This window comes from Dryobates pubescens, chromosome 11, assembly GCF_014839835.1.
Source record: "Dryobates pubescens isolate bDryPub1 chromosome 11, bDryPub1.pri, whole genome shotgun sequence".
Lineage (NCBI taxonomy): Eukaryota > Metazoa > Chordata > Aves > Piciformes > Picidae > Dryobates > Dryobates pubescens.
The window spans coordinates 32,704,669-32,720,628 of NC_071622.1; the positions used below are offsets into that span (position 1 = coordinate 32,704,669).

The 15,960-nt window shown below is 48.0% G+C and overlaps 1 protein-coding gene across 2 annotated transcripts; it reads left to right on the forward strand.

Annotated features, from left to right (window-relative positions):
- Positions 1-95: 95 nt before the first annotated feature.
- On the forward strand, positions 96-11,223 carry TMEM59 (transmembrane protein 59). Of its 2 annotated transcripts, none has more exons than XM_054165498.1 (8): positions 96-302; positions 4,139-4,244; positions 6,283-6,377; positions 6,582-6,734; positions 7,585-7,669; positions 7,959-8,043; positions 9,740-9,848; positions 10,564-11,223. In XM_054165498.1, the coding sequence occupies exons 1-8, from the start codon at positions 108-110 to the stop codon at positions 10,717-10,719; spliced, it is 984 nt and encodes a 327-aa protein (XP_054021473.1). In that variant the 5' UTR covers positions 96-107; the 3' UTR covers positions 10,720-11,223. The 2 variants fall into 2 exon arrangements, with proteins under 2 accessions (XP_054021473.1, XP_054021474.1); XM_054165499.1 differs by having other exon boundaries at positions 7,962-8,043.
- Positions 11,224-15,960: the final 4,737 nt, after the last annotated feature.

Here is a 15,960-nt window from a genome sequence, read left to right on the forward strand (position 1 = left end):
GACTACGCCTCCCAGCATGCTTGGCGCGGAGGCGGCAGTGGTAAATCTCGCGAGATTGCCGCAACGCTGTTGTCGTCTGCGGGGCCTGTGGGAGGAGGAGCAGGAAGATGGCGGCGCGGCGGGGTAGCCTCCTCTGCCTGCCTATCGCCCTGGCGCTCTTGGTGAGCGGCGGCGGCAGCAGCCCTCAGGCAGCTGGGCCGTTGCCTGCCGCCTCGTCCGAAGCCTTTGACTCCGTGTTGGGTAACACGGCGTCGTGTCACCGCGCCTGCCAGCTGACCTACTCCCTACACACCTACCCCAAGGTACGGGCGGATCCTGCCTCACGGCTCCGCCGCCGCTCGGTGGGGCCAGCGCCTTCCCGGGCTCGGCCGCTCTCCCCGTCTCCTTTCCCCGGGAGCTGTGCTGCGGTGCTGACGGGCAGCACGGATCCGGCCTCCCCGGCGCGGCTGTCCCCTCGGCTGTCGCTTGCCCCTCTCCCCCCGCAGCCCCTTGTTTTGTGCTTCAGAGCCAGAGGGAGAAGGCCGGGGTTTCTCGGGCAGCAGCCCTTTCCGAGGCGGGCCCCCGTGCGTGTTTTCTCAAGCAGTGCTGGAGCGGTCTTGGAGTAGGCATAAACACGCAGGAAGCTGATGTTCGCAGCGCTCGGGTGCAGCGAGCAGCCCGCTGCTGTTCTTCCGTGGCAAGTCTCAGCTGGCTTAGATTTCCATCTCCCCAAAGCAGCGAACGCAGTGGCTTCTGTGGACAGATACTTTGTTTTGAAAACAGATGATTAGGTTGTAGCTTGCCAAAGAAACGCTGCTTTCAAAGGGTAGCTCTGCTGGTGCAGGGTACTTCTGTGGATTCGGAGGATCTGCTGCTTTTTTTTGTTGTTGTTCTTCCTGCTCATAAAGAGGCAGCTGTAATCTAGGCTCTTGAGTATTTTGAGGTGCTAAAGCAGTGCTGTGTTCATGACAGGCCAGAGGTCCCGAGCCAGGGTGCCAGTGTGATGCTTGGGTGATGAAAGGTGAAGTGTAAATGGTGATAAATTAGTAGCTTACCAGAGCCTTCAGCCTGTATTTTGATTTGTTTGCACGGAATTTTCTTAACCTAATGAGAGAATGTCTGATGGGAATCTCATTTCATACTCCAGATCTTGCTGCTGGTTCAAGCTGTTGTACAGGTTTGAACTGCTGGCTTGTATTTGGAACATCTAGCACCAAAAATCTCCTCTTTCCTGGTGATGTGCTTTATTATCAGCTGCAGCTATGGAGCAGGTTGAACTCTTAAATGATGGGAGCAGCCTTCACACAAGGGCAGCAGCCAGGTGGAAATAGTGACACTGTTAAGTAACAGAGCTTTGTCTGCCTTTATGTGGTGCTTAAGTTGGAACACTGCCTTATCAGGAAAGGCTGAAAGACCTGAGGCTGTTTATTCTGGAGGGAAGTCTGAGAGGGGATCTAATCAATGGCTATAAATATCTGAGGGCTGGATGTCAGGAAGGAAGGGACAGTCTCTGCTCACCTGTGCCCTGTGACAGGACAAGGGGCAATAGATGTAAACTACAGCACAGGAAGTTCCACCTCAACATGAGGAAGGACTTTACTGTAAGGGTCCCAGAGCACTGGAACAGGCTGCCCAGAGAGGTTGTGGAGTCTCCTTCTCTGGGGATTTTCAAGGACCCATCCTGTGCGACCTGTGTTAGATTCTATGGTTCGGTTCTGGAAGGGAGGTTGGACTGGAAGACCTCCAGAGGTCCCTTCCAACCCCTGACATCCTCTGATCCTGTGACTCCAGCTGATGCAGGTATCCCCACAGAGAGAAGCAGCTGGGAGTTGTGTGGAATAGAAGTCAGCTTAATGTCTGCATTTAGGGCATTTTTGGGTGCCTACTTGCGATGACAGGAGAAAACTGTCATGGGCAGGTGTTGCTGCCCATGGCAGGGGTGTTGGAACTAGATGATACTTGAGGTCCCTTCCAACCCTAACAATTCTATGATTCTGTTAAACCCAAGAAATAGGACTAAACATTACCCCAGTAGGACTAAACATTACCCCAGTACATTCCCATTCTAGTTTGATACAGTGTTTTTGGCTTTGTTACCAGACTTGTTGAAGGAAGGCTGATATCTCTGAGAACTTTACTGTGCTTTGGAATTGTGTGAGTGTTGATGGAGCTGTCAGATAAGAGACTCATCTCTTCCTTTGACTTTAGTCTGTTTGTCACAAAAGGGAATTGGTTTAGTTGTCACTGGAAAGTAAAGCAAGCTTCACTGAGGCTCCCATGGAAGACTGCCATAGAAATATGTCTGCTAAAGCAAATCCTGTCTGGGTATCAAATTACAGAGCATGTTTTCTGCAGCACCATAATCGTCTAAGCCACGTTGTCAGAGGGAGGCTTTAACTTAAATTCACAGTTTTCTACATTTAGACTTCTAAAGATGTGAACTTGTGGTGAGAGACAATCACAGGATGTTAGGGTTTGGAAGGGACCTCTGGAGATCTCTGAGTCCAACCCCCCTGCTCGAGCAGGACCACAGAATCCAGCACAGGTCACACAGGGGCACCTCCAGACAGAGCTTGAAGGTCTCCAGAGAAGGAGACTCCACAACCAATCTCTCTCTGGGGAGCCTGTTCCAGTGCTCTGTGACAATGGCCACTTAATTTACTGTAGCTTATGCAGTAAGGTGTGGTGTGTTTAGTTTTTGTTAGATTAGTTCAGAGTCCATTTGCCAGCTGTACAGCAGCTGGCTGCAGTTGTTTTGCGTGGTGGAGTGATTGGTGGGTTTGGTGGGCCTGACTGATGCTAGGGTGTCAGCAGGAGCTCTTAGGTAATAGAGGCTGGCTGTAGTTGTGCGAGATGGGCAGCACTGTATGTGGAAAGTGGACATACATCCATCCCTTTGGTACTGTGGGCAGAAGAAATACTGGGTGTGTCATACTGGGTGTGTCATGGAGTCCTGGAGTAGCTCAGGTCGGAAGGGACCTCAGAGATCATCTTCTCCAACCCCCCCACCGTGGGCAGGGACACCTCTCAGCTAGACTCAGCTGTTCAAGGCCTCATCCAACCTGGCCTTCAACACCCCCAGGGAGGAGGTATCCACAACCTCCCTGGGCAGCCTATTCCAGAGTCTCACCACCCTCCTAGTGAAGAATTTCTTCTTAAGGTCCAGTCTAACCCTGCTCTGCCTCAACTTCAAACCATTCCCCCTTGTCCTGTCTCTAAACACCCTTATAGAAAGTCCCTCTGTAGCCTTCCTGTAGGATCCCTTCAGGTATTGGAATCAGGTGTAGATTTTCAGCGTTTTGCATCATGTTCATAGCTGCACTTTTCCCTTTCAGCTCAATGTAATAAAAAATGTGTGTTTGTGGGGCTGGTTTGGCCAGAAAGCAGCTAACCAGGATACTGGTACAGTACATCAAAAGATAATCTCATCGTTACAGCTGTTGTGGTTCTGATCATTCCTGGTAGATACACTGTAATGCACTGCCAAAGTGACTCCTTTTTTCCTTGCCCCCACCCCCCTCCTGTCCCATTGGGTTTGACTGTTTTGAGCTGGAAGAACTCTTTGCAGGGTTAAACATCAGTAGATCTTTCACAGCAGCAGCTCCTATGTTTCAATTCGATGCCTTTATAGGGAATACAGAGCAGCTTTGCTTGACAGTTGTAGTACTGGACTTAGAAAAGCAGGTCTGCCCCAGTGAAGAATGAGGAGCTCTGCTTGAAATAAATCCATTGGTGTGTTTGGTTTTATTTTGGATCATCTTTAGTGTCACCTTTAGCTGGCTTCTGACCTTGGAGATCCTCAAGGTCAGGCTTCTGACTTTGCGGATATTCAAGGTCAGGCTCAACAGAGCTCTGGGCAACCTGATCTAGTGGAGGATGTCCCTGCTGACTGCAGGAGGCTTGGACTAGATAAGCTTCAGAGATCCCTTCCAGCCCAGCCCATTCTATGATTCTAGCTCTAGTAGAGGGGTGGAGGTTGATGCTCTGGTGGATGGCTTTGTGTAGTACTCCCATAAAAGGGGGCAAAACCCCAGCAACCCAAACCCCCCAAAAACCACAACCAAACCAAAGGGGAAAAAAAACACCCACCAAAAGCCTTTGGTTCCTCACAATGCATTATGGGATGGAGGGGTGCCAGCCTTCTCTTGTGCCTCCCCAGGAAGAGGAGCTGTATGCGTGCCAGAGGGGCTGCAGACTCTTCTCCATTTGTCAGTTTGTGGACGATGGCATTGACCTGAATCGGACCAAGCTGGAATGCGACTCTGGTAAGGGCTTCAGGACTCCTTCCACAGCCTGTAACACAGAGGCATGACTCAGGGAAGAGCAGGAACATCTGAGAGGGTGGTATTAAGCTGGTGGGATTGCTTCAGTTGCTTCCTGGTTTTGTTTAACAGCTTCCTAAAGTTTTATGTACAGCGTATTAAAAAAGCTTGGGGGATGGTTGGTTGGTGTCCGTGGGTTTCTCCTTCTCTGATCCTCAGTGTTGCTATTCTCCTGAGCTTCTGAAGTATCATCAATCTCTGTAAATAAATAGGGACTGCTTCATTGTACTGCAGTTTGTCATAGGAAACACAAAATGGCTGGGAAAAAATCCAGTCAGATTCACAGCTTTCCTTTAATAATTCCATGTGGCAATCGGTCCCATTTACAGTTCCTGACAAACTGCTATATAGAAGGGAATTCTTCAGACAGAATAAGAACACATCTTAATGTGCAGTCTGCCTTGTAACTTGTGGCCTCCTGAGGTTTACCTGCAGCTAAACTCTTGGGAATGAGGTACATGTTTTGCTTGAAGTAGGTCATTAAATCCTGGTGACTAATTCTCTCAGATTATCTGGGTTAGAGCAGAAATGTCACAGTGAAGATGAGCTCTCTGCACCATAGGCCAGTTAATACTGGGGCTGGAATCCTATAGGGCTTTCATCTCATATTGAGGCAGCTGATTCAGGTAGTTGCTGTCTGTATTTTCACTACAATTAAGCACCAAGCCAGCACTCAAAGGAGGCTTTCATCCTCTCAGTAGCTCATAAAAACAAGAAGGCTAGTGGCTAGCTTAGAGAGCTGAGGGAAGGTTGGCAAGGAGAGAGCCTGACATGCAAAGATGCTGATGTGACACAAAACTGCACTAAATACTCCAAGAATGGGCTAGTGCTGGAGTCTGTCATACACTGTGTGTAGCTGTGGGTACAGCATGTCAGTCTAGTTGTCAAACCAGGCAGGAAAGAGTGCCATAAAAAGGGTAATGAAGCACTAGAGCACATGTAGAGGTAATTGAACAGTTGCTTACTTTCTGTTCTAACCCTCCTTCCTGAGACTGTTGTCTTTTGCTGGCTTATGTTCTGTAATCTGTTAGACTGCTTGGTGCCCTGACTAAGTATTCTGTGCTTGGCAAGATGCATCTTGGCTGATCTGCTCAGTTCTGTCTTCTGATGCTTCTTTATGCCTGCAAACATTAGTTTGGTGGCAGTTGTACCATGGAGTTCAGGTGCTGTGAGCTCAATACTCAAATGTTCAGCTGCTGATGCCTTGCTTCATGCCAGCTCTGTGGCCTTTGTGGTGATGGAAAGCTGGGAGAGCTGCTGTCCTCTGTGCTGCTACTCAGTTTGGTTCTTCAGCTCAGGTGGAGCTGCAACATTGTCCACCTCACCTCTAAGAGTTTTGAGGAGGAGCTCTGCCCATGTACTGTCTGTCTGATTTTTCCATGGGCAGAGTAATCTACATTGTCCTCTCTGAATAACTTCGATTTCCTGGTCTTTAGGATCTTTAGAGAACAAGTCATGGAAGCTACCTGTAAAACTGACTGGATTTCATTTTTCATTAAAAAAAAATTCAGTAATACTTTCAGAGAAGTTTCTGTGCTCTTCCCACTAGTAGGAAAATGCTCCTTTGGTTTTCCTGTGATGCTGTGACCTCAGAGAGATGTAATGCTTTAATGGCCCTTCGTTTGGGGATTCCATCTCTGTTCTCTGAGGTAAAAAGGGATGTTTTACCTGATATGGAGAAGGAAAACTGAAGTGGTAGTGAACAGGTGACTGAAAACTTGTATCCCTGAGTTTGCCCAGATTGGTTGCTCTGGTTGCATTCAGATTTCAGCCACCTCATCTGTCTGAGCTCTGATTCCTTAGCCTTCCTTAGTCCTCAGAGTAAGCGCTGCCCTTGGAGCGATTGCTGTGTCTTCCCCTGCAAAAAGGGATTGCCAGTCCTTTGGCTGCTGCTTTGTTTCTATTCCAGCTTCTACTGAAAATGTTTTCTTAACTGCAATGCAGAATTTATCTTCTCATTTGGGGAACTTCTCCCTTGCAGCCTGTACTGAAGCATACTCCCAATCTGATGAACAATATGCTTGCCATCTTGGATGCCAGAATCAGTTGCCATTTGCCGAGTTAAGGCAGGAGCAAGTAAGTAGCTGACATGTTTTTCAAATACCACCCACTTGTTTTCTGTTCAGCATGCCTTCTCTCTTCTTACATTTCTTCAGATGGAAAATGGATCTTCCTTCCCAAGGACTGAAATCTAGGCCTGGGGTGAGGGGTGAGCAAGAACATGTCTTCCGTCCTTTTCACCTAAATCAAATGGAAAACCTGTGGTTGTTGTGCTTGCAGTTAATGTCCCTGATGCCAAGAATTCATCTCCTTTTTCCTCTGACACTGGTGAGATCATTCTGGAGTGACATGATGGATTCAGCTCAGAGCTTCATAACATCCTCGTGGACTTTCTACCTTCAGGCAGATGATGGCAAAATTGTCATATTCCAGGTGCCTGCTGTTTATCATTGGTGGTGTGGCTGCTAAATGGTTAACTCTGCTCCTTCCAGTCACAGAAGAGAGAGACTTGACTCTAAGCAGTCAAAAGTGTTTCACTTTTGCTAGTGCTTCACTGCCTTTAGGACTAGGGGAGGTGGTAAATCAAACTTGAGAAAGTGGTGCATGCCTTAAGGTTAACTTCACAGAATCACAGAATGTTAGGGATTGGAAGGGACCTGGAAAGATCATCCAGTCCAACCCCCCTGCCAGAGCAGGATCACCTAGAGCAGGTCACACAGGAACACATCCAGGTGGGTTTTGAATATCTCCAGAGAGGGAGACTCCACAACCCCCCTGGGCAGATTGTTCCAGTGTTCCATCACAGTTTCCTCCTCTTTCCATGGAATTTCCTATGCCTCAACTTCCCACCCATTGCCCCTTGTCCTGTCACTGGGCATCACCTGGCTCCATCCTCTGGACACTCACCCTTTATATCTTTATAAACATGAATGAGGTCACCCAGTCCCCTCCTCTCCAAGCTAAGGAGCCCTCAGCTCCCTCAGTCTCTCCTCATAACAAAGATGTTCCACTCCCTTATCATTTTTTGGGACTTTGTGCTGGATTCTTTCAAGCAGTTCCCTGAGGTCCTTCTTGAACTGAGGAGCCCAGAACTGGATGCAATATTCCAGATGCAGCCTCAGCAGGGCAGAGGAGAGGGGGTGGAGAACCTCTCTCGACCTACTAACCACAGCCCTTCTAATCCACCCCAGAATAAATTCCATATGAGCTCTGAAAAAGTGGAAATTGTTGAGATGAGTGGAAGCTTGCAGGCAGCATCTCCTAACTCCTGCTTTTGTTCTAGTCAAAGCCAGAAGTACAGTACGTTCCACAGCTCGAGCAGGAAACTGCGGATTCAAGAGGATCCTTGTCACTGGGTAAAACAGCCTGTAAGTTGTTCTTTGTGCTTTGGAAGGGCAAATGCAAAAGTGCAAGGGAAAATAAAGCAAGCAGTTGCAGGTGGCATGTGAAAGCAGGTTTTTAGCAAGCTGAAATATAATTGTTTGCTGTGCAGGCTGTATGGCGAAGTCTGTGGCACAAACCAGGCTCTGCTGGGAATGCAAGCTAGAGCCATTGAAAATCTTCCTCTTAGCCTCTCTGTGTTGACAGACTGTGTGGTGTTTGGGTCTTCTCTTTGTGGTGCTTTCCTGACTGCTCTTTTCTGCTGTTGTATTTCAGCAGACCTGCGCCCAGGGAGTTCCCAGCCCTACAGAGGCCTCTTTGAAGAGCGAGAAACCGAAGGCTTTTTCAAGTGTCTTTCCATGTATGTATGTTCTAGCCTGGCAGTACCTGCTGAGGAGGAGAATAAGAGTCACACAATCACACACTGATAGGAGTGGGAAGGGGCCTCAGCTAGGGAGGTTTCCTGTATGGTGTGATGCTTCAGAGGACCAGCTGGTACCCTTCTTTTGGTGCATTCATGTTTACAGAAGCACAGAATGTTAGGGGTTGGAAAGGACCTCCAGAGACCATCCAGTCCAACCCCCCCCCTGCCAGAGCAGGATGACCCAGGGCAGGTTACACAGGAAACACATCCAGGCAGGTTTGGAATGTCTCCAGAGAAGGAGACTCTACAACTGCTCTGGGCAGCCTGTTCCAGGGCTCTGGCACCCTCACAGGGAAAAAGTTTTCCCTTCTGTTCCTGTGGAACCTCCTCTGCTCCAGCTTGCTCCCAGTGCCCCTTGTCCTGTCACTGGACATCACCGAGCAGACGCTGCCCTGCACATCTTCATAAACAGGAATGAGGTCACCCCTCAGGCTCCTCTGCTCCAAGCTGAAGAGCCCCAACTCCCTCAGCCTTTCCTCAGCAGAGAGATGTTCCACTGCCTTCAGCATCTTTGTGGCTCTGACCTGGACTCTCTCAAGCACTTCCCTGAGGTCCTTCCTGAACTGAGGGGCCCAGAACTGGACATAGCATTCTGCATAATGGCCCTTGCTATGCTGTAAGATCTCAAGGTGCTACAAATCTGTTAGATTGAGACTTGGCCTCATCCAACTTGGCCTTCAACACCAGCTTCCCTAGGTAGCCTATTCCAGAGTCCCACCACCCTTGTACTGAAAAACTTAGAACCATAGAATCAATAAGGTTGGAAAGGACCTCAAAGATCATCAAGTCCAACCTGTCACCCAAGACCTCATGACTACTAAACCATGGCTCCAAGTGCCGCATCCAGTCCCCTCTTGAACACCTCCAGGGATGGTGACTCCACCACCTCCCTGGGCAGCACATTTCAACAGCTAACAACTCTCTGTGAAGAACTTTCACCTCACCTTGAGCCTAAACCTCCCCTGGTGCAGTTTGAGACTGTGTCCTCTTCTTCCTAAGATCTGGTCTAGCCCTGCACTCCCTCAGCTTAAAACCATTCACCCTTGTCTCTAGATACTCTCCTGAGAACTCCCTCTGAAGCCTTCCTGTAGGATCCCTTCAGCTATAGGAAGGCAGCTCTAAAGTGCCCCCAGAGACCCTCTTCTCTAGCATGAACAAGCCCAGCTCCTCAGCCTATGCTCATAGCAGAGGTGTTCCAGCCCTTGGATCATCTTTGTGGCCCTCCTCTGGGCTCACCTATGCTAAGGATGCCAGAACTGGAGGCAGTATTGGAGGTGGGGTCTCAGCAGAGCAGAGAGGAGTTCTTTCCCTTACTCTGATTACTTTTAAAGGAGAAAGTTTACACCTGAAGGATCAGTGAACTGCAGCCCAAATACAAGACAGAAAAATCTGTGTTGATAACTGAATGGGAGGATGCTGATGGCAAATAAACAGAATCCAGAAAGTCTTTGGTGTCTTTCAAGTCAGATACTAATGAGGTCTTCTGGTACCCAGGAGTCTGAAGGGGCCTGTGTAGCTGGAAGAGCTGGAGACTGGTGAATCAGCAGGAAATGCACTGTAAACGGAGCTGAAATGTTTAGACCATTGTCTGGTACTCAGTATATGAAATTCAGTAACATTCTCTTCCTTTCAGAAATTCCAGTTGGATATTAACCACCACACTGGTGCTGTCAGTGTTGGTGCTGCTCTGGATCTGCTGTGCCACTGTAGCCACAGCTGTGGAGCAGTATGTTCCCTCGGAGGTAAGGCTGCTTTCTGACTCAGGCTATCTTGTGTTCATTACTTTTCTGCTCTGCTGCAGCTGTCTAGAGACTATGAGACATTTTGGAGGCAGGTTCATCTAGAAAGAGGGGGTTTATTTTGTGGGTGTGGCTATCAAGCCAGTTTTATTTAAATAATGATTTTAGAGATAAGCAACTTCCTTATTCCTGTGGGCAGTTGGTACTTCAAGCCTTCCTCAGCCTAGATATGATACCTCTTGGTTGGTAGTGCTCTGCTCTTGACATCCTTCAGATTACTCTGAACAAATGCAGGCTGCTTCTAATTTCTCTGGGGATAAACCCATCCTGGCAGTGGGATGGGGGAGGTGGAACCCACTCTAGGTTTGATCCAGGCAAATCAGTAATGAAAAGTGCACAAGAGAGCCTGATCAGAGGGGGACTGGCTGAACTGACATCCCTACTCATTGCCCAGAGAGGTCCCTGCACTTCTGGCACAGGCAAAGCTCTCAGAGTATCTGCACAGTACAAGCACTCTACCTGCTGGAGTTCTGAGGGATTTAATACATTTCTTTTGACTCAACTCTAGTGCCAGCCATGAATTTCAGAGGTTACAGAAAGCCTGAGTTAGCTTGTGCTGAAGGGCTGCAGCCCTCAGGAGTGCAGCCATGGAATGAGTTGCATTTCATTCAGGGTATGGAGGGTCTCTGTCTTACAGTAAATTGTTTGACTGTTTCAGAAGCTGAGCATCTATGGAGATTTGGAATACATGAATGAACAAAAACTGAACAGATACCCCTCCTCTGCACTGGTGGTGGTTAGATGCAAGAATGAAGAGCACGAAGAAGTAGGACCTCTTCCTGCAAAAGTCAATCTGGCTCAGTCTGCCATTTAATAAACAGGTCTTCTGTGGATCCAGTAGACTTAACTCTAATAGAGCTAGCAGCTCTTGATTGTTTGTGGTGGTTCTTCAGATGAGAAGCTTAGCAGCCAGTCCTTCAATGCAAATCAAGCTGCAGAATCAACAGATGTCGTGGGATTTTGTTTTCAACCAGTAGTGAAGATTCAGACCTCTCGAATTTCTCTTTGTTTCCAGACATAATCACTTCTCACTGGTGTTTGCTCTGTGTCTTTTTGCTTACCAGAGCTGTAAGCATGCTTTCCATACTTCTGCCAGGACACTTCCAGACCAGATTTGTGTGTGTTCTAGGATGTAATGTGTACATTCAGGGTTAGCTTTGTGAAGGTAGATGAAATTTTCAGTAGGCAGGAGACGTCTCTTTAGTGTTGCACTTTCTGTTGTAGTTAAAGGATTATAAAATGACCTGTTGGTTATTACTTTTTTTGGTACTTGTTAATGTCCATGCACAAACAAAACAACAACAACAAGAAATATATATAATTATTGTTTTTTTTTCCCTACAGTGTGGCAATATCCAAGGTGAGAAAGCTTTTGTGAGGTACTGCAGGCTAGAGCTCAGTTTGTGAAAGATGGAAACTTAAGTTAAAGCTTCTGGACATATCCCTTCACACAAGGAGCATAACATGGTCAGTTCTTCTGTCAGCCTTTTTGAGCCTTTACATCTTAACTTGCTTGTAAAGTTAGCACCTGTGTTCCCTGAAGACATTCTGCTTTCTGTTCCTGATTAACTTGCACTAGTCTTGTAACTTCATTTTACAGAAACAAGTTGATTCCTGAGAAATGAGAACAGACAAATAAAGTTGACTGTATAGTAAAATGTTGGCTACAGAGCTTTTTCACTGTGGTTCTTCATTGCCCACAGCAGGCTCTGGTTGAAAGCCTGCCTGTAGCATTCCTCTCCTTGGCAGCATGACTTGGGTTTGCTGCATGATTCACTTCACCACAACAATGTCCTCATATTTCTGCGTCCAGTTCTGGTGCCCCCACTGTCAGAGGGACATAGATCTGTTGGAACAAGACCAGAGGAGGCCACTAAGATAATACAGGGGCTGGAATGCCTCTGCTATGAGGATAGGCTGAGGGAGCTGGGGTTGCTCAGCCTGGAGAAGAGAAGACTCCAGGGGGACCTTAGAGCTGCCTTCCAGTACCTGAAGGGATCCTACAGGAAGGCTGCAGAGGGGCTTTTTACAAGAGTGTCTAAGGGAAAATGGATTTAAATTGAAGGAGAATAGGTTTAGATTGGATTTTTAGGGAGAAATTCTTCTCTACAAGGGTGGCAAGACTGGAATGGATTGTCCGAGAGGTTGTGGATGCCCCCTCCTTGGAGATGTTCAAAACCAGGTTGGAATGGGCCTTGAGTAACCTGGGCTAGTTGAGAGGTGTCCCTGCCTGTGGCAGGGAGGTTGGATTAGATCATCTCTGAGGTCTGTTCCAGCCTAGGCCTTTCTATGGCTGTGATTCTATGACTCTAATGCTTCTTTTGCAGCTCTCTCCTTGGAGGAGATGGCTATGTGCTAGTTCCCATTGCACTGACAAAGTGGGGATGTGTGTGGTTTGTTTTGGGGCTCTCTGTAAGTGTTTGAAAGCTGGCTGGGGTGCATGATCTCCAACTCCTCATGTTGATTACATGGAACCCCTCTGAAGGCTTAAAACAAACCAACCCAAACATCCCTTAAGGCTTTGAATTCTAGGGAGAGCTGTAGAGGCTCTGGAGGGTGCAGTGTGGTGTTCCCTCTCTTAAAACTGGTTCAGACTGGTTCAGTGGCCATTCCTAACTGGGTTGTAAGCTGGTGGTTGTGTAACTACAGCTGATGGAGCTTTGCAGGGGCCACCAAGCAGGAATGTGCCTGCAGAGTAAGCTTGCGGTGCTGCTGAGAACTGAAGCCTGGAGGCACTGGAGTGGGTTTTCTGCCAATGAGTTGAGTGTGAAGAGATGTTGGTTTAAGCAGGCTGCTTCTGTTGCAGAAGTTGCCATTTGAAGTTTTAAATTGGTGGTACCTCTTCATGCTAGATTCTTCAGTGGGGCAACATCAAATCCCAGCAATTTGGGTGCCAGCAGCCATTGGCAAGTAGATTTTTGTGTGTAGGTGGCATTACTGGAAAGGGCTCAGGCATGCCAGTTGTGGAGATTGCTGGTGTGGTGTATTTGGAGCTTTGCAGGATCTCAGGAGTGGGAAATCCCTCTGTCTGCAGCAGTGATTCAGTCAGGATGTGCTCAGGTGGTGCAAACCTCAGCATGTGGCACTGTTTGGATGTTGGGTGCCAGGGCTCCCCTTGGAGCAGTATCAGGTGGCATTTGTGCAGCAGATATTTACAGGTGCTTGTAACTAAGGGGTTAGTTCAGTGAGCATTGCCTGACCCCTCAGCACTAGTGGCTGGGATTGTCTTTCCAAAAGAGAAATCAGCAATCCCAGGTTTTCTGAGTGAATTGCTGGCAGGGAAATGTTTTCAGTTCTGTTATAGATGTTGTTTTCTTCACTGCTGTGTGTAACTGCAGAGGCAGTGTTACAGCTTCCTGAAAACAAGGCTGCTTGCCTGTTCCAAGTGTGTAGAGCACAACCTCTGTCAGCTTGGAGATTTCATTTCACTGAACTTTCTCTTCCAGAATGTTTGTCTTTCTTGCCTATGTTCCTGGCTCTTGTGTTCAACAGCTTCTGCTTTCTTTTGGTGTGGTATTTGTGTACAAAGAAAAGTGGAAACTCACAGAATGGCTCAGGTTGGAAGGGACCTCAGACATAGCTGCTCCAACCTCCCCACCATGGGCAGGGACACCTCTCAACTAGACTCAGCTGCTCAATGCTTCATCCAAACTGGCCTCCAACACCCCCAGGGAAGAGGCATCCGCAACCTCCCTGGGCTGCCTATTCCAGAGCCTCACTACCCTCCTACTGAAGAACTTCTTCCTGAGATCCAGTCTAACCCTGATCTCCCTCAGCTTGTCCTGTCTCTAGACACCCTTATGTCCCTCTGCAGCCTTCCTATAGGAACCCTTCAGGTATTGGAAAGCAGCTCTAAGGTCCCCCTGTAGTGTTTTCCAGGCTGAGCAACCCCAGCTCCCTCAGCCTACCCTCACAGCAGAGGTGCTTCAGCCCTTGACTCATCTTTGTGGCCTCCTCTGGACTCTCTCCAACTCTGTCCTTCTTAGGAAGAAAAGACAAAGCAGGGAAAACTCAACACAGGTTTTTCCTTCTCTTGTTTGCCTTTTAATGATGTTTCAGTTAAGTGATCTGTGCAGTGAAGCCAGGATTCAGGAATGCTCTGTGCCTGTGGCAGTCTGTCACTTGGCACTGCTGTTTCCAGAGAGGCCCAGAGTCTGGGGAAATTAAGTGGTGTACTTGTGAGCTCCTGTCAAAGTATCTTCCCTCAGTAAAAGCAGATCCTGGCTGGGCTGCAGTAATTGAACTGTTTATCAGGCTTTTGGATCTAAATGGGCTCTTTAAGCAGTCTTGGCATTTGGCTTTGCAAAGCAGCTTGTCCTGCTCAGTTCTGGTTAAATGTTTGCCTGCCCAACATCTTCATTTTTTTCAGAGGCTGCATTTTGGGTTTGAGCTCTGCCCAAGGCCACTGTTTAAATAAAGAGCCTTAAATTACTGAAGCTGCAGGAGGAAAGCATTTTCCAGTCTCTTTAGGCATGCCTTCAACTGAGCTTGTGTCAGATTTTAAATGGAATCATCTTGACACAAATGAAGCAGCCTTCTCAAGGGTGTGCAGTTCATCGCTGGCACAAACAGCCAGGGCACGTTTAGGAGGCTGGGGGGTGGTGGTGCTGATCTTTTTCTTTCTTTTTTGTTTGTTTGGTTTTCCTTTTTCTTCTTCTTTTTTTTTTTCCCCAGGTGCTTGAATTAACAGTAGCCTCCTGTCAGACTGGATGTCTTGATCTATGTTCAGCTTCTCTGATCCGTGGCAAAGATTTTTTCGCTGTTGTTTTTACCCCAGGGGGATCTTGTGTGTGTTTGGTACCTCATGCTCATCAACTCTTGGGGTTGTTTTTTTCCCCATTCTTTTTTTACTTTCTTTTTTTCTGAATTATGTTTGATGTGGGGTAACTGCTCTAAAAACCAGCTGCCTGGATAATCTTGGTGTAGGACATAGGTGGTGATAGATGTCAGGTCTCATGGGTGTTTGCCTCCCAGAGTGGGTTTGCTCCGTGTTTTAAACATTTCCATCATGGATTGTTCTGTTGGGGTATGCACAGCTGGCCTGCTTGACCTGGCTCTTGGCAGACTCACAGTCACCTAGTAAGCTTCTTGAAGGCTCAAAATAGTCCTCCTGTATCCATTCTGATTAGGAACTAAAACTTCCTCTTTAAAGAGAAACAGATCCAGAAGTTAAGATGGGCAGGTTTTAACCCTTAGTCTGTCCTGCTTCTGTATTGTAGCGACTGCCCAGACTTGCAGACTGTTTGCTACCTGTTTCAATCCCTCCCTAGAACAGGAGAGCTTTCTAGCACCAAATTGACCCTAGCATCTGTGAGAAACTTCTGCTTGGGCCAAATTGGTGTTGCCAAGAGCTCCTGTCCTTGATTCTGGGTAGCGTGTGAACAGGTGAGTGCAGAGTTGGCAGAAGCTCCTGTCTGTTAACTCACTGTGATGGGGAAGGAGTTGGGGGTGTGGGAATGGAGAGGGAAGCAGCTGTTGTTCCTCCAGGTCAGGCACTATTTGGTGCTTTGAATCAGTTTGAGGCAGCTGTCTCAGGGCCAGCTTCTCTGAAGCCCTGGTTAAGTTTTGGTAGTGCTTGCGGGGAGGAACTGTGATCTGCAAGGTGATAACGGTTTGGAGGCACTTGAGTGTCTAGCAACAGGGCAAGGGGAGATGGTTTGAAGCTGAGGGAGAGCAGGGTTAGACCAGATCTTAGGAGGAAGTTCTTTGGTAGGAGGGTGGTGAGACTCTGGAATAGGCAGCCCAGGGAGGCTGTGGATACCTTCTGCCTGGGGATGTTGAAGCCAGGTTGGATGAGGCCTTGAGCAGCTGAGTCTGGTTGAGAGGGTGACCCTGCAGGGAGGTTGAAGCAGATGATCTCTAAGATCATTTGCACTCTTGAGTCCTGTGGACCCTCCTGCAAGCAAGAAGCACGTGAGCTACTCAAACATTTCATGCCAATGCTTTTTCTTCTCCCTATCCCCATGGCAAAGCTGCCTGCTCATGACTTTTTATCCTCAAAGCTGCAGAACTCCACTCTGTGTGTGCTGTGCTGAGACCTGCAGCAGTTTTAGAA